The sequence below is a fragment of the Mirounga leonina genome, unplaced genomic scaffold (assembly GCF_011800145.1).
Source record: "Mirounga leonina isolate KUSES-001 unplaced genomic scaffold, KU_Mleo_1.0 Mir_177, whole genome shotgun sequence".
Lineage (NCBI taxonomy): Eukaryota > Metazoa > Chordata > Mammalia > Carnivora > Phocidae > Mirounga > Mirounga leonina.
Genome location: NW_023270459.1, coordinates 6,941,596 through 6,964,870, shown reverse-complemented (window position 1 = coordinate 6,964,870; position 23,275 = coordinate 6,941,596). Strand labels below are relative to the sequence as shown.

Below are 23,275 nucleotides of genomic sequence, written 5' to 3'. Positions count from 1 at the left end.
GAGCCTCCCGACGTCCTCAAAAGCAGCCCCTCTTCACCTCCACTCCCAGCCTGCTGTTGCCTTTCCTGGATCCCAACCATAAGTCAACATGAATTCAGGGAATCTCTGCCAGAAACCAAACTCGTAGGCTGATTTGGGGCCCAGAGGTCGGACCTGGGTGAGCTGGACAAGGCTAATGTCCCACTTCCCACGGGAGTGCTCTGTGGCTTGACTGCACCTTCCAGGTAAGCCACTAGGTGTCCCCACCATGGATTCCTGTCCTTATTCCCAGGTCCTGCATACAAGCCAGTCCCAGGGGCTAAGGGAAGCCTACACAGAATTCCACCTGGAATGCGGGGCTGCCTTAGGTGCTAGGACGGTCTGAGCTCCTCGCAGGCCTCTTCTAAACCAGTCGGTGGCTCAGACCCCAAACAGCTGAGCTGAAAGTAAGTATGAGCAATGTTAGCTGGAGTAGCCCCTAACTCTCACAACGGGTGCCCCCTCTAATCCGTCCTAGCCATCACTGGCCATTGGGTATCCTTCTGGCTTTATTCAGGTCCTCGGTAAGAAATATATTAATATGTGGGCCTCATAGCACCAGAGATTTTAGATGTCAATGCGCTGCGGAAATAATGTAGGTCTGTGGCTTTTAGCAGAGAATGAATGACAGATAGATAATTTATGATGATTCTCGAGATCTGAACTGTAATTATGAAGTATTTCTAGGTGTATATTCAGGATGCAAAGTGTAAGGAACCTAGAGCTAATGTTAATTTATTACTGACAGCTGTATGTATAATAATATATCATGTCTTTTAATCTTACATGCCTTCTGACTTACATCAAGCAATCCTTTCATTCATTAATAAAATCAAGCCTTGCCATTATTCTTAATGATAAAGTCGCATTTTGAATCTGGAGGGCTCCTATAATTAAACTCTGTACTTCCATATACCAGACATCTGAAGCTCAAAAAAAAAAAAAAGATAAATTGAATGAACTTCTTGTTTTACAGGCAGGATGAAAAAACATCAGAAAGATGGAGCCCACCTGCTCACAGTCCCACTGGAGCTAAACAGAAAGTCGGGGGAAATGTTTGTGTTTATCTTCTCAGTTCACACCACTACTCTTCTTTTTTTCTCTCCTTTTAGTCCCCCTCCCCCCTCCTGCCACCCCTCCACCATCTTTCCTTTTTTGAGGCAGTATATTCAAAGGATATTTTTTTAAAGGTCAAGATAAAAATTACAACTAAAAGAAATACAGGCTAACATGTCTCCTCCAATTTTCCATGCTGTGCCAAAGACTTACACGATTAATCCTGTCAAAGGAAATCTAATCTAATCTTATTACACCAAAGACAAGGTGTCCTTTATAAGTATCGTGGCTGGGAACAAGTTGGTCTTCTCAAGTTTCGACTGGTTCAGTGTCTCATTTAGTTTACAGCCAGTCATCACCGTGGCAACTCACTCACTGCACTGCCCTTAGCGTTCCCAAAATTTAAACAGGGTTCTTGTTGAAGTCATCAAGCACATACCACGTATTATCAGACTCCCTGGTCATTTTAGAAGATACAGACCCATGATACTTGTAGAAGCAAAACTTTTAACCTCATCCACTAATTAATGATCACAAAGTGGAATAATGAGATACGTGGAGATAGGGATCCAGCCATCTCTCATCTGGAGACAGAATCAGATTCCAGTGAGTAGGTGCAAGAGAACTGAGTAAGCAAATTTCCTATATGTGACACTAAATCTTACTATGACCAGTTAATTAAATCATGATAAATAACATTCTGTGGCAAGTGGAAGGCGCTCAGAAGAGTTCAGTGGGATGACCACAAACTCAGTGGCTCAAGGACATTCACTACATCTGAGTGTCTCTGCATTCCTCTGACTTAAAAATATTTACTGTAATTCTCTGGAGAACTCTCGTACAGGAAAGAAAAATACTGAGGTTTTGCTCCACCGGCTTTTTGAAGTTGCTAATGTTTTCCTATTGGTTCTGGGTCTTCTACCTTCTCTGTCTTCAGGAATGAAGGTTCTAATTCATTAACATCACTATCTGACTGGTTTCTTTCTATTGGTTCTGCCTCTTCCTGTTACCTCAGTGTAGGGAGGAGGAATGTCAGTCAGCAGGGGCCATGCCATGCTGCAGTAACAAACAGCTCCAAGGGTCAGTGACTTCCTCACCCTTCATATCCATGGTGGGACAGCTGGGGGCCTGGCTCACCGTTGATACTCTAAGATGGGGGCTGACGGGATGGCCACCATTTTGAACATTGCCAGTCATCAAGTCAGCAGCAGGAAGACAGTACTCTGGAAGCAACGTCACTGGCGATCAAATACTCCAGGATGGAGATGACACCTCCACCACACACAATTCATGAGCCAGGACCAGTCACAGGCCACACCTCAGAGCCAGGAAGAGGGCCAGGAAGTTTTATCTAACGTTGTCCTGCAAGAGGGACGTTGGAAAATAACGGTGTATTCCACAGAATTCTTCAGAATTCTACAGAAACTTCAGACAGGTAAGCTTATCTTCTTTCTCTTGTTGAGAAGTCCCTTATTTTCCCTAGATCACAATTTCTCCACTTTGTTTTTGCCCTCTTTCCTGATCAAATAATTCTCTGACTTCTATCCACTTTCAGATTCATGTACATTACAGTTATTACTAAATTTTCTCTTCAGATAGCTATAAACTAGGATTATTCATATAGCGCAAAAAAAGGAAAGAAATTTGCACATTGTTCTCGTTTTCTCCTTTTCGTGTATTTCTGGTTTTCCTTATTTTTTTTTCCTTCCCCTCTTCCAGGGTCATCTCCTGCTCAATCTCTTTTCTTGAAAAAAACTGTTCAACACTTTATTTCTCCTTCTTCTTAGCTATTTGGTCCAACTGGCAAAGGAGTCTGTAGATTAGCAGAAATCTAACTTTCCTGGTTTCCTAACCCCCCCAATTCAGGTGAATTTGTATCCTGAGATACAGTAAGGAGAATTACTGACCTGTCTGAAAGGTTCCTAAGTTTTGCTAGATATTTCTCCCACTTGATAATTGAGAGCCCAGCCTGCTGCAAAGACTTCTAAATATATCTGGAAGTCCCCCAAGGGCTATCTCAATGAACAAGTCCAATCCATTACCGTGCAGGGAATCTTAGGTTTGCTCCCTTCCTACTTCTCCTGGCCCACCTACTGAGTCCAGACCCAAACACCCTGCTGTGTAGTTCCTAATGTACCAAAACAGTCCAGCATTCTCTGTGAAGTTGGATGAAGTGCTTCACTCCCTTTGTATTTTACTCTGTTCGCAGGGGAGCAAAACAAGGCTGCTTATAACCCTGGCGTATATGTCATGAATAAAAACAGAGCCAAATGACAAACACCATGGTGCCCTCAGAAACACTGAGGTTGTGTTACCGTGTGGAGCTACCAAGTCAGGCCATAACCCCTACGATGAGTTCTTTCCCTGAAAATCTTCTGTCTTTCAAGCAAATAGATTACCCAGGGCTAGCCCTGCCCCTCACCAGTCACACCTTAAGTCCAGCCACAAACCTAGCTGGGGCCTCTCCATTTTAGCCAAGAATACCACAAAAAAACATAGTCCAATAAGCGCAGGTACAAATTCATAAGCATAGGGCTGAAAAGAGTGCCAGTGCTCATGGTGAAAAGCCAACTGGGGAGGAGATGGAGTGATGAAGCTAGCCCACAGCAGACAGGAGCGACGTGGGAAGACACACCGACTTCTAGGCCTAGGCGACCACTGAGAGGGCAACGTACACGCCTTGGGAGGCCGACGACCCAGACCCGAACCCACCCGGGACCGAGGCTACCCCGCCCCGCCAGGGTACCTTCCTCGCGCCCGCCCAGCCGGAGTGCCCCAGGATGCCCGTGGGCGGGGCCTGAGCATCGCCCCGCCCCGCCGCCCGCCACTCGGGTCACCTGACCTGCCCGCGGCTCACGTGATCCGTCCCCAGCGCCGCCATTTTGGAGCTCCGGATGAGGAGGGGAAAAGCGGGGGAAAAGAGGGAAAACAGCCGGGAGAGAGGTGGGCGAGGACGAGGGCGAGGGCACGGCCGGGCTCTTGGCCGGCCAAAGGAGGCTCGCGGAAGCAGCAGCCGCCGCCCGACCGCAGGTACCGCGCCCCGGGGCCGCCCCTCCGCCCGCAGGTAGCGCCGCCGCCGGCCATGTGCGTCCTCCCCTCAGGCCTCTACCGGCGCCCGCTTCCTGTTCAGCGGGCTAACACCGCCCGGTGCTCGCCACACGCCCCAAGTTCCGCGTCCTCTTCCAGCGCTCTGCGCCGCCCACAGCAAGGCCTGCGGAGACCCCGGGCTTGCCCTGACGAGGGGGGTGGGGGGGAAACCTGCCGCTCTCCGCATACTGTCACCAGCCTGGTCTGCAGGCGGGCCTGCGAGGCGTTGGTTGCTTCCCTCCCTTCTGCAGATGTGAAACTGCTTTAGGCCAGCCGGGATAAAGCTCACGACGGTGTCCTCACCGCATCTCCTGATTGCTGTTCTCACGCCCCATCTCCCCAGCCCTTTAGCCAATTCTTGGTGTAGAAAAAGCTAGTACAGGAAAGCCTCGCCTTCTGCCCCTATTACGAACCTTTTCGGTGAACTGGTGTCCCCAGAGATCACTGAGATCAGTGGGAAAAGCTCCTACCTTTTAAGAGCTGCGGGCATCCGGAGGGAATGGTTTGTGTGGAAGGCCTGGATGATTAATTAGGCGGAGGCCGTCATCCCAGCCCGTAGGCGATCTTTTTAGTTACTGCGGTGGGTTGTAATTTACTATCAGTCTGCATCTCTTTTATCAGGCAATTACAGGATTTATCACCTCCTTGAGCTTGTACTTTCTTCAGTACTCTGCCTTGACTCGGTGTATGGGTTGCGTTATTGATTAAAAGAGAAAGCCTGGCCGTTCATTTCTTTACCTCACTAACTCGTTTAAAATTAACTTCAGGGAAGGGACCAAAGACGTGCTTTCTGCCCTGGCAACGAACTATTAACCACAATCGATAAGGTAGCTGCGTTCTAGGAGAAATGAATAGGCATTATTTGATTTTTGAGATTCAGCCTAGCTAGTATAAGGAACAGTAGCAAAGAAATGTTAAGACCAGGGCAGGAAACTGCATTACAAGATATATAGGTCAATCTACTGTGTCTTCTCTTTTCATGCCCACTGTGCTTGCAGAACTGTTTGAAGTTTGCAGAATCATCCTTTAGATTTATTTTTGGTTAAGATTAAAATAGGAATATACAGTTTATTGTTCCTTATTCATTAGAAAGTGATATCAGTAAAACCAATAGTATTTTGAGTCAATTAGTTAAATTCTGAGCTAAAACAAAATACACAATTATTGGGAGAAGTTTCCAGAGCAGTTTTTTTCTAACTTGTGCAAAATCATAGTCTTCTTGTTAGAGAAATTATGTAAATTTGCATCACATGATTGGGTTGCATGAACATTCCTCTGAATTTCTTTTTGACATAGAATATTGGGAAATTTTTCAGTGCCAAAAGAAATCATTACTTTGTTTCACCAAGAAAGAGAAATGTTTGATACTATATACTTTCATTCTTGGCCACAGCTGAATTCTGAAGATTGATCCAAGGGGGACTGTGTTAATTTCAGGAATTGATTTGAAAGACATTGGCTCTGCCACTTAACAGCCATGTAACCTTGGGTAAGTCGCTTAAACCACACTGAGTGTTTCCTTATGTGTAAAATTGTGTAACACCCACCTGGCCTGTTCCAAAGCGTTATGAAGATCAAACACGCTAACATGTTTGATACAACCTAGCTGTAAGGGGCTGTTACTCTTTTCATTATTGATTCTTTATACATATTTGTTGTCGCTGAGATGTAAGAGGGAAATTGGTGTATTAAGAAAGGGGATTTAGAATCAGATAGGCCTGGATTCCAATTCTTAAGCCAGTTACTACCATACATCTGTGAGCCTCAGATTCCTTACCTGCAAAAAAGAGGCTACTATTACCAGAAATAACATGAATAATACACAAAGTCTACATAGGCACTGCCCCCTGGATGGTGAGCACTTCAAGGGCAAGGATTTCTTCTTACTTACTTTTGTAGTCTCCAGCACTGTGCTTGGCACATTATAGGTGCCCAATAAATGTTAAATCTTAATATTGGTTAATGCTAGTTAGACCTTATGTCTTCACCGTGGCTGCCAAATTAGAATATTCTCTCAGGCTAGATGCCAGCTAAGAAATTGTAGATTATGAAATTCATGTACTTGCGATATTTATACTGTTTTTTCTTAGTGGCAATTAATCAGATGAAGCTAAGGAGTTTTTTTTTTTAAGATTTTATTTATTTATTTATTTATTTGAGAGAGAGAATGACAGAGAGAGAGAGAACATGAGAGGGGGGAGGGTCAGAGGGAGAAGCAGGCTCCTCGCTGAGCAGGGAGCCCGATGCGGGACTCGATCCCGGGACTCCAGGATCATGACCTGAGCCGAAGGCAGTCGCTTAACCAACTGAGCCACTCAGGCGCCCCGCTAAGGAGATTTTGATTCAAATAAATTATAGCTGACAGTAAGGTAAATCTATAAATAATGTGTAAGCAATCTCGAGGTAATTTTTTATAGACAGTTTACAATTCGGGGACATGAAAGTTCATCCAGTACCAGTCTCTTGTTTTACATCTGGGGAATCTGAATAAAACCCACAGAAACAGTGACTTGCCTAAGGTCACGCAACTAACGGTATTCTAGATCAGAAACTTCTGCCATTTGGCTGGAGCAAAATGTTTTGTATTTTAGAATTGGGATAATCTAGAAGAATAGGAAATTGGCCATACTTCACACAATCTTTGTCTAGTTGGAAAAGAACAAATTCTTCATTTGAAAGAAAAGTTTCTTTATAAAATAGCAAACTGCCTTTGCACACGCACAGAAAATGACAGCCTTTCTCCAGTACCCCTCAGGCCCACAGGAATTGTTCAACTTGATTTTACTTATCCTAACCCTACTCTAGAACTGAAAGGAACTAATTAGATGTACAAAGAAACCAAGCAGTAAATTATAAGGAAAGAAAGATAACTGAAATAATTTGGTTCTTTTCTTGGGAAAGACATTAATTAGAAGCTTTTGCCTGTGGAATACAGGTCTCCCCCACTTCTCAGTTTGCTTTCTGCCACTTTGCTTTTATGAAAGACCCACAATAGTACCTACTTTCTCTAACTGAAAGTACTGAAAGAAACCCGAAGATTTCATTTATACAAAAAAAAAGACAAAAAGTGAAAGTAGTTTTCAATCTTTGTTTTGCAGTGAGCCATTAATAGAGGCAGCACATACCCCAAGCGGCAAGAGTGGCCCCGCCAAGCTCCTTCCCTGCCCGGGAACTGCACTCAGCGTCTCAGCATCAAGGCGGCACAGCTTCGAACTGTGTCTGTGAGCATCTGTGCTTTATCTTGATTTATTTTGTGCATTCTTTAGCAAGGTGTGTCCTGAGGTATCAGGAAAGCCTAAGAGAGGTTATTTTTTGGTTTGGGGAACACGCAAAACTTCTTCCATATAAATTAATGGTAATTCCTTATGCACTTTACATCATTTCGGCTTCTAAAAGATTTCATAGGAAGGTTCTACTTTCGGATAGCCGGGGAAACCTGTCCTGTTGCCTAGGAAAGATTTGAGACTGGGTGGGAAGGATTGTTGAACTTTTCTGGTTGGGGATACAACTTACAGTTACTTATTTGTAACAATTTGGTATATTTTGTCTAATGTTATGTCTAAAGATTCCAAACAAGAAGCTCCCTACTTTGGTGATGCCTCTAGTCTTTCCTCTTTCTGTAAACCTTTCCCGTTCAGCCATATTGATCTTTTCTCTAACCACTAGATAGCAGGTTTATTCTCATTTATGAAAATATAATAATGTTGCGGTTCTTTTCCTTGTCGGTCTTACCCTTGTGTTAACAGAATTCCAGAAGAGCAACTGAAGCACTCTAATTAGGACAATTCAAGGAGGATGTATTTACAAAGTTACTCTTAATAAAGATGTAGGACTTGTATCGGCAAACCACAGGGACAGTGCAGTTACTTGAAGCTAGCAACATCAGGAGAAGGAAGAGGTACCAGAACCAGGAGAGTCTTGTAGAGCCCCCTCGCCTAGAGAGAATGGCCTTCCATTGAGGAACATGGCCAATCCCAGGTGACCTAGAGGGAGGGAATCAAGGACATGAATATCCTGATCTCACTCTGCTACCTCCCTCTGATCGCCTGTCATGGCTCTACATTGGCAACCAGAAACCAGAGGGCATGTTAGTCTAATGATGTAATACCTCCTGGGGAAGAGAGCACAGTGGAGAAAAGGAGACAGTGAGCCCAGAGGGGCAAATGGTTGACCTCTGGCATAGCCGTCTTTTGGAATACAGTGCACCTCTTACCTCTTCAAAAAGTCTTTTCTTACCTTCCTAGACCAAAATTAGCTCTTCAGTTCTTATTAGGATTTGGTCATTGACTGTTGGCCTTCCGACTATTTTACCTTGTATACTGTTTCATTATTTAAAAGCTGTTAATTCTTTTTAACTTCTAAATATGTTTGTCCTATCCAGTCAACCCAGTTTTAAACCATGAGTACTGTGATTTTTTTTCCCATACTGTATTTTGCTTAATGCCTTGTACATAACAATTTTTACTATAACTTTTTATTATGAAAAGTTTTAAACATACAGTAGAAAGAATAGTATAAGGAATTCCTAGATACTCATCACTCAACTTCAATTACAAAATTTACCAATCCTACTGTATCCCCCCTTCCCTCCCCGACCTCCTTGACCATAGTTTTTAAAGTTGCATTTACATTGATCTCTTGAAGGCCATGGATAGTATGCAGATGTTCATAATCCATGTTGTCGTCGTTATTGAGCCACTGGGATTGTATTTGTACTCCTTATTTTCATCTCTTTTTTTTCCCCCCCCAAATTTTACTTCACTTGACATGGAAACCCATATATATGTGCACATGGGTGACCTAAGTGAAATTTTTGTGAAAATTTAAAAGGTTGGGCCTTAAGGTCAGCTTAACTCCCTCCCTGTGTATACTCTATTATGAACTGTTTATCTAACCTTTCTAACAGAGACTTTTGTTTTAACGAGACTTAACTTGTATATTGATTCTGCCATGTGGACTCAAACTGGTTTTTCAGGTGTTTCTTAATGTATTTTATGTTGTCATATCTGTTTTATAGCTGCCATTTCTGTACTTATCCCCAAATGTATGCAGCCTCCAAAATGAGGTACTTACATAAATGTTCAGGGAAAATTGGAGCATCTGCTGCAAATTTCCATTAGCTCTTAATGCCTGAGCAGACACAGCTTTTAAAATCTGAATGTTTTGTCAGTTTCTTTTGTATTAGTCTTTTTCTTCAGATAAGATGAACTCCTTCTCCTCTTCATTTCACTTTCTTTTTAAGGTTACACACTGAAATATCCACAGGGAGCAATTTGCACTGCTCTCTTTCCTATTCTATCATTAAGTAGAAGAGGGATAACATGAATCAACTTTGTAACCCTGTGGGTATGCAGTCTGTTGAGCAAATAGTCACTTGTTAACCTGCAGACTATCAATCAGCCTACATGGATGTCACATTTCATGGAGAAGGAGACCTTAGATCTACAGTAGACCACCAGATCTTGTGCAAGAAATTAAATGTCCAAGGATTCCTGTTATTAACAATTACTTAACCAATTTGCATTTGACAATTGTTATGAAAGAAATAAAGCCTTAAGTGAGTGACCTTAAAGGGAAATCAGTAGTCACAGAAAGAGCCACAGTGCCCTTTGGCCTAAAAATGTGAAACTCTCAGACAGTAAAATGACTTACGAAGTCACAAAGGATTTTCCTAAAGAAACAAATTGTTCCCGTACTGGTCCCTTCTTTAGTGACTTAAGATTGAGTGTAGAGATTTAAAAATACTGATCTTCCTACTTGACAAAGATGGAAAGGAACTCCATAGTCTTTTTAGAGGTAATGCCCTCAGGCTGTTTAAGGGAGAGAGTGGCTAAAGGGCCAGTGGTCTGGGTGCTGGGGTAACAGTCACTGTTGTAATGGCTATAGAATGCATTCCCTGCCATGAGTGCAGTTGGACATGGAAAAGAAAAGAAAGCTGATCACACTGGACAGATTATGGGGGAAGGAGGGAAGAAGTAGTACTAAAGAAACCGAGAATAAAATGTTTGCATTTTTGCCTGATGTGGACCTAGATATAGAAAGTTTGTGTGCCAGAAAGAGCAGAAAATCAGAGAGGAAAAGCCATCACTGTTGCCAAGAGTAGATATGGGAGGACTGGCACCACAGCTGGTCAGAGTGCTGGTAGGGTCTAGCAGGAGTTAGGTTTGATCTTGGCAGGGGCTGAAGGGCCCTTCCATGTTGATTCAGCCACCTGGGGGGAGAGAAGCCATTATTCACCTCCTAAAATAAGAATTCAGAGCCTGCAACTGAAGTTTAAGAATAGTATGGTCTTTGGTCTATAGCTGGTGCCACTAAAAATTTTGCTGGCATTTATTGAATGTTGTGAGTAAGACTCCAGAATGCACCTAAAATGTGGAAAAACAAAACTTGTTGCTGGAAAAAAGCCTAAACTGAAAAATGTGATCCAAGTCAACAAATTAATCTCACTTTGAGCCAAAGGAAATGTTTGAAATGAAAGTACTGCCAGGAAATAGAGGATTCAAGATTTAGGCAGAAAGATATTGTGAGTATTTTTTGTTTTGTAACTTCCTTGGCTGTAATGCATTGCTAGAACTTACAGAGAACCCCTTTTAAGGACTTTGAATATTTAGACCTGAAACGCAACTACGATATCAGTTGTTTTCCTTCTCTGATGCCCCTTTCCCTTTCAGAAAAAAAAAAAAAATACATGCGTATGAATAGTAGTTGACCACTAATATGGCCTCTAGGAAAAAACCACAGCATAGTTTGTGGTTTATCTTCAGGAAGATAAATCGAAGGAAGTAAAAGAAGGAACTAGATCATTGCTTTTATGTAGTTTCGTTTGCATAGTACTTCTCAAAATTCACTCTGCCCTTTGCAAGAGGTTCATGACTATATTTTCATAATTCCAAAGATTTGGGGAGGAAAAAACAAATTTATGATTTTAATAATAAAACTACAATTATACTTGGTATAAGAAGTTGTCTCCCAAGAGTTGTGTCGATCATGTGTTGGCTTTACAGAGTGGTATTTTGTAGTAACTTGAGGTGGTTCCACATGCCCTGGTAATGCCTGTGTTCCTTCAGTCAAGGAATAGGAGTCCTGATTTTGGCATTGGGCAAAAGAGAGGGAGTACTGATTGGGCCCAGTTAGATGTCTAGGGGAAAGAAAGTGAAGAAAAAGGAGATGCAAATTGTTAGTCATTTCCAAAGAAAGAAATGGATGGAAAGATCATCATCAGTCTTGATATAGGGCACTCCAAAGAGAAGTTGTAAACAATTGAAGTCTCTGTTGGGGATAGCCAGGTGTACTGATAACGGAGCTCCCAGGTCAGAGAATACGGAGATTGGCTTAAACTCTTAGGATTAGCTTTGATTTCCTGTAATTACATACCTGGGATACCTATAACCTGGTCATTTCTTTCTGTTTTATATTATCCTTTCTAGATATGGAAGAAAGCAGCAGTGTTGCCATGTTGGTGCCAGATATTGGAGAACAGGAAGCTATATTGACTGCTGAAACGGTCATCAGTTCATCATTGGAAATTGATGAACAAAGAAAAGTTAAAACAGATCCATTGATCCATGTAATCCAGAAGTTAAGCAAGATAGTAGAACATGAAAAGTCACAAAAATGTCTTTTAATTGGGAAAAAGCGCTCACGTTCAAGTGCTACAGCGCACTCTCTTGAAGCCCAGGAACTTTGTGAGATTCCAGCTAAAGTAACCCAGTCACCTGCTGCCGAGATTAGAAGGGCTGAGATGTCACAGATACATTTTACCCCTGGCTCTCTTGCCCAGAATGATGGGAAGGCTATGTCCTACCAGTGTAGCCTTTGCAAGTTTCTGTCGTCATCGTTCTCTGTGTTAAAAGATCATATCAAGCAGCATGGTCAGCAGAATGAAGTGATATTAATGTGCTCAGAGTGCCATATTACATCTAAAAGCCAAGAGGAACTTGAAGCTCATGTGGTAAATGACCACGAAAACGTTGCCAACAGTCGCACTCAGTCCAAAGCCCAACATTGTGTAAGCCCCTCCAACTCTCAGAGACCCACAGAAAGAAAGAATGAAACCACTTCTGATATCGCCTTGAGTGCGGACAGTCTGCAAACTCATACTGCCCAAAATGCATCCGTGAAGGAGATGGGTAAGAGGAAATGGTATGCATATGAACAGTATGGCATGTACCGATGCTTATTTTGTAGTTATACCTGTGGCCAGCAGAGAATGTTGAAAACACATGCTTGGAAGCATGCTGGGGAGGTTGATTGCTCCTATCCAATCTTTGAAAATGAAAACGAGCCCCTAGGCTTGCTGGACTCCTCAGTGGCTGCTGACCCTGGTGGGCTAGATGCAGTAGTCATTGCTATTGGAGACAATGAACTGAGTATCCACAATGGGCCTTCAGTACAAGTGCAGATTTGCAGCTCAGAAACACTATCCTCTTCGTCTCCTTTAGAACAGAGTGCAGAAGGAGGAGTTCATCTTGGTCAGTCAGTTACTCTTGACCCTAACGAGGAAGAAATGCTAGAGGTGATTTCTGATGTGGAGGAGAATCTGATTGCTGATAGTCTACTTTCATCTGCACAGAAGATCATTAGTAGCAGCCCAAATAAAAAAGGTCATGTTAATGTGATCGTGGAGCGTCTGCCAAGTGCTGAAGAAACTCTTTCACAGAAACATTTCCTCATGAATGCTGAAATCGAAGAGGGAAAAAACCTGAGCCCGACAGAATCCCAGATTGGGTGTGAAGGAAGAGATGAAGTTTATCGTGCTGATAAATGTACTGTTGATATTGGGGGGCTGATCATAGGCTGGAGTAGCCCAGAGAAGAAAGACAGTGAGTTAATAAACAAAGGACTGGCTGCTGATGAGAATGCCCCACCAGGCCGAAGAAGAACAAATTCTGAGTCTCTCAGACTACACTCATTAGCTGCAGAAGCCCTCGTGACGATGCCTATAAGAGCTGCAGAACTGACAAGGGCCAACCTCGGGCACTACGGGAATATAAACCTTTTAGATCCAGACACCGGACAAAGGCAAGTAGATAGTACATTGGCAGCATATTCTAAAATGATGTCACCACTCAAAAACTCTGCAGATGGATTAACTACTTTTAACCAAAGCAACTCTACGTTGGTAGCACTCCCGGAGGGTAGGCAGGAATTGTCAGATGGGCAAGTTAAGACAGGCATCAGCATGTCCTTACTGACTGTCATTGAAAAGCTGCGGGAAAGGACAGACCAAAATGCTTCAGATGATGACATTTTGAAAGAGTTGCAGGACAATGCCCAGTGCCAACCCAACAGCGACACGAGCTTGTCGGGAAGCAGTGTGGTGGAATATATCCCCAATGCCGATCGGCCCTACCGTTGCCGCCTTTGTCATTACGCCAGTGGAAACAAGGGCTACATCAAGCAGCACTTGAGAGTCCATCGGCAGAGACAGCCATATCAGTGTCCCATCTGTGAGCACATAGCTGACAACAGCAAAGATCTGGAGAACCACATGATCAACCACTGTAAAGCAAGAATATACCAGTGCAAGCGGTGTGAAGAATCTTTTCATTATAAGGTGAGCATCAGTTATGAAATCACTCCGAGGACCTGAGAATTTTTAGAGCCAGGAGGGAACCCAGTAGAGAGAGCCCAATCACCTCATTTTATAGATAAGGAAACTGAGACCCAGAAAAGTTGGATAATTTGCCCAGGGGATCCCAACTGAATTAGTATTAAAATTGGGACTGAAATCTGGGTCATCAGAATTTCTGGTGTAGGATTGTTTTCCCTGCCTACCGCCTCAACAGTTTCTGTGTTTACTGCTTTAGTTTTAGCGTGGATATCTTTTTTTAAAAATGTGTTGATTTTAAATTACAGGGTAATTATAAGGGAGTGTACAATGGAGGATTATACACACCTTTGATTTACACAAATGTAATCCGACATCTTCAGTGCAAAAAAATAGCTTTTTTTCATCTTCCGTGGCCCCAAAATATAGGTCATTCATTTCAGCGACACAACCAGCCAATAGCAATCTGTGTCATTGCAGGAGGAAAAATAACCTGTGTTGGACTTAATGAAAGACAGCAAAGTGGAAATAGAGCCACATGTGTTGTTTTATGGGCAGTTTAAGGGACTTTCAAGGATTATTTTGACTGCTTTTCATCTTATATGCTACCTTAAAACCAACAACCAGCATGAGATACTGTTTTGGTAAAGGAAACTGGATTAATTGAATCATTAGTTTTGAACTTTTCTTCTCCAGTGTGCCAGTTGACTATTGGGGGTGGGGGGGGGGGAATGTCCTAAGAGGGTAATCAGGATGTAGACTTTTTCCCTCATTTCCCAGAGTTGGGGGCTAGCTGGTAGTAAAAAGGTAATCAGGAATAAAAAAGCCTTTGAGTCTGAGATTCACTGCCTACCTGGATTGCCCTCATGGAATTCTAAAGTGGCCTCAGGCTACTTGACAAGCAGTGCATCCAAACGGGCAGCAAAAGCAAGTTCCAGAAGTTTCTTCAGCTCCTGCATTTTTGATTGGTGGGGGTGGAGGAAGAAGATACCGTGGAGGAGAGGTTCCACTTAGGTCTCTCTTACACATTTAGTTGATATTGAAAGGCAAAAATTAGCAGGAGTCCAGCAGTTACTGTTTGGATTTATTTTTGTAAAAGTATTGGGTTATTCTGAGTTCCCTGCTCTTCCCTCCGCTGGCAGGCCGGTATGTAAGTAAGTATGCACATGCCATTCATAAGCAGGGGATAGCAAGGGATTCCTCTCAGAGTATGCGAGAAGAACTGCCTTTTTGATGAGATTGTGATTTCCCTGGTGTATTTCTTCTCATAAACTGTCAAATAAGTCAGGTAATCTTTTAGCACATTTGATTTTAAAATATTGGTAATGTGTTCTAGGTACTAGGCCGTGAAAGCAATTAACTGCTTCTACAGTCTCTTAGTAACAGTGCAAGTACATTTATTGAAGGTTACATGTGAATATTTCTCAATTTTTTAGAGTCAGCTGAGGAACCATGAGAGAGAGCAACATAGTCTTCCAGATACCTTGTCAGTAGCAAGTTCTAATGAGTCGAGAATTGCCGGTGATACAGCTGATGGAAAATGTGTTCAAGAAGGTATCGTGCATTTTTTTTGTACAGGCTGCATGACCAGCATATGAAGTTTTCATAAAAAGCCCTTAGTTGTCATGTGGGTTAATTTCAGGACTAAAGCTGCATATATTCTCTCTTTTCACACTGCGGAGTGAATCTTACCTGTGTTCCTGAGGATATCCTGAGGTACTGAATGCAATACTGTATTAGTAAGTACTCAGCTTCGACAGTGTGGGTCGATAATAGGTTGAAATTTTATGCTCTCCTGTAAGAGCCAAGTTCCAGCATAAACCCTTGGGTGACATACGAGCAAGCTGGGGAAGCCGCAGCATGGAAAGCAAGCCCTTCCCTCTCTCAGTACCAGTTAACCCACTGAGAACATAGCAGCTTTTGCAGATGACAGGCCCCCACCTCAAACTTTAAGTGAGGCTTCCTGCTGTGATCTTCTTCTTACCCAAGTATGACTGCCAGATTTCATCTGCATTATTTTAAAAAAACACAAAAAAGCACAAGATCTTTTTATGTACTAGTTAGGTACCAGTCGGCCAAGTTTCTGCTAATAGGAATATTAGAATCAAAAGATTTAATTAGAGTTCCATGAAAAGGCGGATGCCACATCCGGAGAATTAGGGATAAAGCGTAATAAACTGTGCTTCCTCGCATCAGCTCTCTTAAATTGATATACTTTAAATGTCTCAAGTGCGATACATAGTGTTTATGGGAAATAAAACATATTGGGGTGACTTTCCTTTTTAGATTTCCTAAGAATTAAAGTTAGAAACAACTGCAGAGTAAAATGTTTTACCATAATGTTTCATTAAATTATACCCCAGAAAGCATAACTGATTCAAGAATGTTTCTGAAAGAACTGATTTTGACACCACTGTAGCACCAAAATTCCCTTGTCAAACAGATGTCATCCCTGTAAAACTATCCAAAACAAAAGGAGTTTATGACATAGCATCTGTTTCTGCAATAGATGGCTGAGCTAAAACAGTTTTGTTTCCTTTTAACAAAATAGCCCTAAGTGCCTCCTTTTATTTTAATTCATTATGTTTCCATATCCCCCTTTAAAGGAGACATTAAAACATTTGATGTCATTGGACCATAAATCCCTAATGAAGGAATAAAGTAAATACTACTCAGTGGCACCACCTGCGGTTAATACTAGTGGTGGAATATGTCTTTTCTAGCACCATCTTCAAAAGCAGTAACTAATAAAACTGTCCAAATGGGTTAACAAATTAGAACTCACAATTTTAATAAAAAAGATTAAAAATGTCAGCTCAGAATTAAAGTAACCAGTTTGAGCTTTACGGCAACAGCATCTGTCCATCATATTCCATTTTACAGCATCTTTTCTTTGTACATTCTACTCTATTTTTGGGGTTAAATATATGGATTTTAAATTGCTTTTGCCATGTCTGTTTTTCCCTCACTTTGCTCCATTTACTTTTCTCTGTCATAGTAGTATAACACTTCAGATGACTGATAACCTCCTGCATACTTATGCTGATACTTTATTAATTCACTATTAGATCTCTGGAAATCTGGTTGTCAGGCCAAGAAACAAGTGTTTAGCTCACAAAGAAGGTCAAAGAAATTCATGTTTTACTAAAACTTCTTCAGCCATTTAGTAAAGTTAATGAACAAGTTGGGGGATGTGTGCCTTAGTGGTCCCCAGCCTCTGCCCACTCTGATGGCACAGATAACTTGGGACATGTTTTTGACTCCGAGACCCAGCGTAATGGTGTTTCAGACATTCGTTCTGCCAAAAGGCATGGAGTGCCCATCCTGAGCTAGCTGCCAGGAGTCCAGTGAAGGCATCAGTGCCTGTAAGGACCGCAGCTGGGGAGGCAGACAGAATTGTACTGACGGGGATGTCAGGCGACGGCACGGGTGCTCTACTAGAGCCACGGCCAAAGCACTTTCATATGGTGCTCCTTTGTGAAATTGAATTAAATCGTTCTTCATTGCAAACATACAGTTCGCGAAGCCCTGGAAGTTCAGCATAAACAAAACACACAGATCTCTGCCCTCAGGGGAGTCTGCAGCTAGGGACAGGTCAGAGATCTGACACAAACATGCAGGTGACACGCAGACTGCGGTGAAGAAAGAATAGAGAGTTCTCTGCTCACTAAGTAAACCATGCTGAAAGGTTCTAGAATTTCCATTTTGTAGATCAGAAAACTGAGTCCTCACAAGATAAATTGCTTTGTCCATGATCACCCTGGTACTAGGTGGAAGAGCAAGGACAAAGCCCAGAGTTTTGAACTTCAAATCTAATATTCTTTCCGTTGGAAACAGTTGCTTGAAGTAGCATGGGCTCTCATTCTGTGCTATGTTAAGTTTTTTCCATCTGTCGTTTTTATTAGTTGTCATTGATCTGTAATATTTCTCACACAAAACCATTATCCAGTATTTCACACTTCATTTTTTCAGGGTTTTTTAAAAAACTGAATTTGGAACAATGCCACTTACAATCAAGTCCGAGTTTTTAACCTACCAATTAAGAGTAATACTTACATTATAATTATGATTAGTGTATATATTAATGTTGTAGACCTACACCAGGAAATTAGGACATTTTTTTCTGCCTGGCAAAAGTAGTTACAGGCAAAAGAAAATTTCAGTTTTAGAAAGCTTAAATTTAACTTAAGGATTTTCTTTGTTTTGTTAAAATTTCAGCGTGGGTTTCTTCTGTGCCACCAATTTTACGATTCCGCACTGTGTGCCTAGTGTTCTACCTAAGCTTCCTTCCTGCTCTGCCTTATTCTCCAGCTTTCCATGCTTGCTTTGTTTCTGAATATAAAGCCGTCAGGCTGTGAATGGCCTGTGGTCTTTGTGCTTACAGAAGACTAAAGAGAGTGTTCAGGAACAGTTTTACATGATCAAGGCATCCAGCTTGTATTTAATCAGGCTTACCCTCATTAAAATTACCCATCCCTGTTGCTGCAGAGTGAGGGTGGTAACATGGCCTCTTTTCCATTGGATCCACGTATTCTGGATTTCAGAGAGTCGTGTATTCACGTTAGTGATAACACTTGTCCTTGTCACTTGCCAGTTTGCTAGTTATGATTATACAACATTATTTAGCACTGAATAATTTGCAGTGGTTTTTCCTTCCATTGTTGCACCAACAGCTGACTTTCAGTTATAAACAAAGGAAACCCACAGGATAAAAAAGCTTTAGTCTTTTTATCTGGAGTTTGTTATGGAGGCTTTGTAGCCGTACTGTATAATATTGTCTTATAGTATTAAATCACAGCTTGTTGGCAAATCACTGTTTCCTTAAGACAGTGTATCCAGTGTCAATTAGATCAACACCTTTCAGATTAACAGTATATCTCTGGTTAACTCAGCTGCTACACAGTCAGCAGGGCAGCTGGCTTCAAGTTTATTATATTTTAGCATTTTGTACAAGGTTATGCAGAAACTAACTCAATGTATCTATGTTTACAGGTCAGGTGATGTTCAGTTTCTATCTGCTGATAGTCCAGTTGCAGGAGAACCTGGAAAGCCATGTTCAAACTTGTTAATTTTATTAAATGAGAAAGCCTTGATTGAAATGTTAATAGTATGTGTTATAAATACTCATTTACAGTGGAAATTATGTCATTTGTATCTAATCAGTGTATGTCGCTAAAGCTCTCCAATCCCTTGCCTAGGGACTAAGTCTTCAGTCCAGAAACAGTATAGATGTGATGTGTGCGATTATACAAGTACAACATACGTCGGTGTTAGAAACCACAGACGAATCCATAACTCTGACAAGCCATACAGGTAAGTGTGATGATCCTAGGGTTTTAATGCTTGTATTAGAATATTTTACAGTAAAGAAAAAAACAAATAATTAAAGATTCATAACACTTGTTTAAACACAAGTTAGGTGCAAAGAAACTCGCTGCTGGTTTCATGAGTGTTGTTTAGTTTGTTCAGGAATATGAACTTTAAGCTTGAGTCTTAGGACAACTATATTTCATCTAGTTGAAATATAGGAAGATACCTACATCTGTCAGTTTGATGTTCTCGGTTTCACGTGGGTATAAATTATCATAGTAATCTTCAGTGCTTAGAGTACATTTCAGTAATTTGGTGGTTTAACTACTCCATATTCCAACAAAAGATGCTTAAAAACTTAAAAGCAATAAAATTCCCCATGAAAGACTCTTTTTGAAAATTAAGCTATCATTTAATTTAATTTCGTTACTTGATTTTTCACAAAAGCCAAGTCTAATACTTCTTTTCAGGAAATAAAGACATTCTCCCATGAGAGACGATGGACTCTGAGAAACAAACTGAGGGTTCTAGAGGGGAGGGGGTGGGAGGATGGGTTAGCCTGGTGATGGGTATTAAAGAGGGCACGTTCTGAATGGAGCACTGGGTGTTATGCACAAACAATGAATCATGGAACACTTCATCTAAAACTAATGATGTAATGTATGGGGATTAACATAAGAATAAAAAAATAAAATAAAATAAATATAAAAAAAAGACATTCTCAGGTGATCAAGATAGAAACCATTATTTCTTAAGTACACTTCAGCTCTTGAGAATAAGCTGCGTGTTCATGTAGTAAAGGTACAAACATTTTTGCAGAAGTTTGTCCAGCTGTCACAGAGCAATCTGTTCCACTTGCAGCCGTGACGGAATACCAGGTTCCTGCTCAAAGCTGAGCCCGTCACCATGACTAATTGCGCTAGGCCACGGACATGAACTTTTTTAATGGCTTATCAAAACCTGTTTCGCTTTTTAACTTCTCTCCTCAGTCTTTATATAGGTATGACACAAGTGAGTGTGGGAGATTCCCTTGTATTAGTAGCTAAGTGAAAGCTCGACAGACTGTGCCTGAAAATGCTGTTCTTTGATGCTGTATGTTATTTGTTATTTGATGTTGTATGTCTGTATATGTATGGTTTTAAATTTATAACATTTGTTTAGTTTGCAAACTTATTTATAATCACTCTTCAGACAGTATATTCATTTGCAGAGTCTCATTGCTCTATGGAAGGTGTTTGGCCTTGCCTGGGTGTGTTTGTTTTTATTTCAAACATTTTTAAAACTAGGATCCCTAAGAAAGATTTTTCCCCAGAATACAATGAAGGCCATTAACCATTATTAATAATAATTCCATGCCAGAAATTACAGCTGAGGAGTGATAGGGGGTACTTAGCATGTATCATTTATGATTTACACTAGGAAGTATTTAGAAGAACATGATGGAAACAGGGAACACTAGTTCATCTGATAAGAGGAGAAAGTTTTGCCTTTATATTTTGGGTATCTTTTTTTTTTTTTTTTTTTTAAAGATTTTATATATTTATTTGAGAGAGCAAGAATGAGAGCAAGCACATGAGAGGGGGGAGGGTCAGAGGGAGAAGCAGACTCCCCGCTGAGCAGGGAGCCCGATGCGGGACTCGATCCCGGGACTCCAGGATCATGACCTGAGCCGAAGGCAGTTGCTTAACCGACTGAGCCACCCAAGCGCCCGGGTATCTTTATTTTTAAATGCAATAACATACCGTGCCAAATTCATGTGATCCAGGCAAGAATAAAATAACATTTTTGGGGTCTAGAATTAGACTCTTCATTTAGATTCATTGAGAAGTATTTATTGAACAAATACTATGTTCCAGGAGCTGTGTTAGGCTCTTAGAATTTAGTCATGATAAAAAGGATATTATGCCGGGCGCCTGGGTGGCTCTGTTGGTTGAGCGACTGCCTTCGGCTCAGGTCATGATCCTGGGGTCCCGGGATCGAGTCCCGCATCGGGCTCCCCGCTCAGTGGGGAGCCTGCTTCTCCCTCTGACCCTCTCCCCTCTCATGCTCTCTCTCTCTCTCAAATGAATAAATAAAATCTTCAAAAAAAAAAAAGGGGGGGATATTATGCCTCTTTCATGAAGTTTATAGATAAACAGTAAATAGGTGAACTCTCAAGTATACAATTATGATAAGTTTATGAAAGATTCTGGGTTTATAGGGGAGAGTTCCACATCTACCTGAGTAGATTACTCTTATAGCTTAAAGATGAAATTTGATAGTTTTCGGTGTCCTAGAGTTCATGTTTTCTTATGTTCTTAAAATATTCACAGATTCCTAGGATTGGTTGTGATTGTCCTAGGGTCTTCCTACCAGTGGGCAACGCACGATGAGAACCCTCTTCCTCTTACAACAGAGCGACTTCCGTGTGTTACTTTCCAGGTTTATTCACACTACACTTCGTCACTGGGTTTGGCCTGAGTGCTTACGTCTTAGGAGAAATGTCATATGTCCCCCTCCCTGTAGTTATACCCAACATTTTCTCATAAGTCTTATTTTCAAACTGTCAAATCTTGTGACTCTTTTTTTGACCTTCTTTAAATACTTTAAATCCACATGAGATTGTGAATTAACACACTGTATTCTGGTATGCTTCTAGGACTTTCTCTTCCTTGGCAATACTGCTTGCCTTAAGTTAAGCTAGTTAGCATCACCTTCTTGAGATCTAATTTAATCTAAGTAATCACCATAGTCTTTCTAGCTAATTGCATATATGCTTCATTCAGTTTTGCCACCTGTACACTTACTGGTCAGAGTTTGGGCTTCTTTTCTCAGAATCCATGCCCTACACATTTCTGATTACCTACTTTTTGTTAAGAAACATGCTCACCAGGAGCAATGATGAATTTCTTCCAGAGTTAGAGTGCCTTGTTGCACAACTTCTAGTCTTTGCACAAGGGCAGAACAGGTGCATTGGTATTTTAATGTGCCTGTTAGGTAACAGATTTTCTGCAGTATGTATAACTATTCTCTGCTCTTGCCTTTCCTTTTTATGTTTCCATTCCAGTCCTTCACGGAACCCATTTGTGTGATCTGGGCAGTTCAGCTTCAAGTACTGGTTAAGAGCCCTGGTTCCAGGGGCAGATAGTCCTGGGATTGAATCTGAGCTCTCTGACTTATGCCATTTATTACCTTGGGGAAGCTATTTCACCCTGCTATGCTTGGTCCTGTCTTTTCTAAAATGAGGGTAATTAAGGCACCTTCTTTACAGGACAGGCATGAGGACTAAATTAAATACTATGTGTAACATACTGGCGCAGACTAAGCGCTCAGTAAGTGGTGGCCATCTAATACTCATTGGGCCCAGTTTCAGTCCTCGTCCTCTCACTAATTCATTGCGTAACATCACCTCCCCTACCCCCCCCCCAAAATGCTATTGACCTCTCATTTCAGAAGCAAAGAGTAATCTTGTTTCTGGATAGACAGGCACAGCTTATTTCTTTTACAAGAGAGATGCTACACCCAGGTAGAAATGCTGTCACAGCTGAGGTCCTCGTGCTGTGTTACCTGTCTTAGAGGCAGCCCAGTGTCTTGGGTAGTGCTCATGCTTTAGTTTAGAGCCTCAGGCCTGGGTCACACGCCTATGCCTAGCTGGGTGACCTTGTGGATGTTATTCCAGGCTTAGCCTTACTTTCCCATTTGACCCTGGCGGGAATACTGCCTACCTCATAAAGCTTTGTGAGGACTGAATGAGGTCATATGTATTAAACACACCAGCATGTTTCCTAGTGCGTCAAAGGGACTGGTTTTCTCCTGCTGCTCCTGCGCCTGTATGGTTATCTCGGAAACTCTTGTCCTTGTCACAGAAGGAAGAGAGCTATTTGCCATCCTGTGTGTGAGGACAGGGAAAGATGAAAAAGGCATCATCCCACCCCAGTCCTACCAAATGCAGCAAACTTGGTTTTTCAGTGCTTCATTAAGGAACTTCTGTGTAAACCACATACCTGATGTTTATAACATTGACCCCACAGTTGAAGGGCTCCATTCAGAATTTTCAAATAGAACATCATCCTGTTTAGTTTAATATTGCAGTTTTAGAATTCCCCCTGGTTTACATCCCCCAATATCACTTTTGTGACTGACTGGCTGGAGATGGAAGATGGGATGACAACACATTCTCCTGAAGTTACCAAGTTTCCTTCTAACTGTCTAACATTGAGCTTTTCTCCCTTGGAAACACACTTGAGGGGTACCTGGGTGGCTCAGTCAGTTGAG

At 41.7% G+C, this 23,275-nt stretch overlaps 1 protein-coding gene across 3 annotated transcripts in view; it reads left to right on the top strand.

Moving 5' to 3' along the window:
- Nucleotides 1–3,954: 3,954 nt before the first annotated feature.
- Nucleotides 3,955–23,275, top strand: part of ZNF507 (zinc finger protein 507) — a 43,593-nt gene continuing 24,272 nt past the window's right edge. The window contains exons 1-6 of one of the 3 annotated variants that reach the window (XM_035023535.1): nucleotides 3,986–4,104; nucleotides 5,555–5,650; nucleotides 7,260–7,382; nucleotides 11,589–13,717; nucleotides 15,148–15,265; nucleotides 18,910–19,024. In XM_035023535.1, the coding sequence (XP_034879426.1) occupies nucleotides 11,591–13,717; nucleotides 15,148–15,265; nucleotides 18,910–19,024 (2,360 nt within the window). In that variant the 5' untranslated portion in view covers nucleotides 3,986–4,104; nucleotides 5,555–5,650; nucleotides 7,260–7,382; nucleotides 11,589–11,590. Of the gene's footprint in view, nucleotides 4,105–5,157; nucleotides 5,651–7,259; nucleotides 7,383–11,588; nucleotides 13,718–15,147; nucleotides 15,266–18,909; nucleotides 19,025–23,275 lie in introns of those variants that run through there. The other 2 variants (XM_035023536.1, XM_035023534.1) reach the window with 2 other exon arrangements.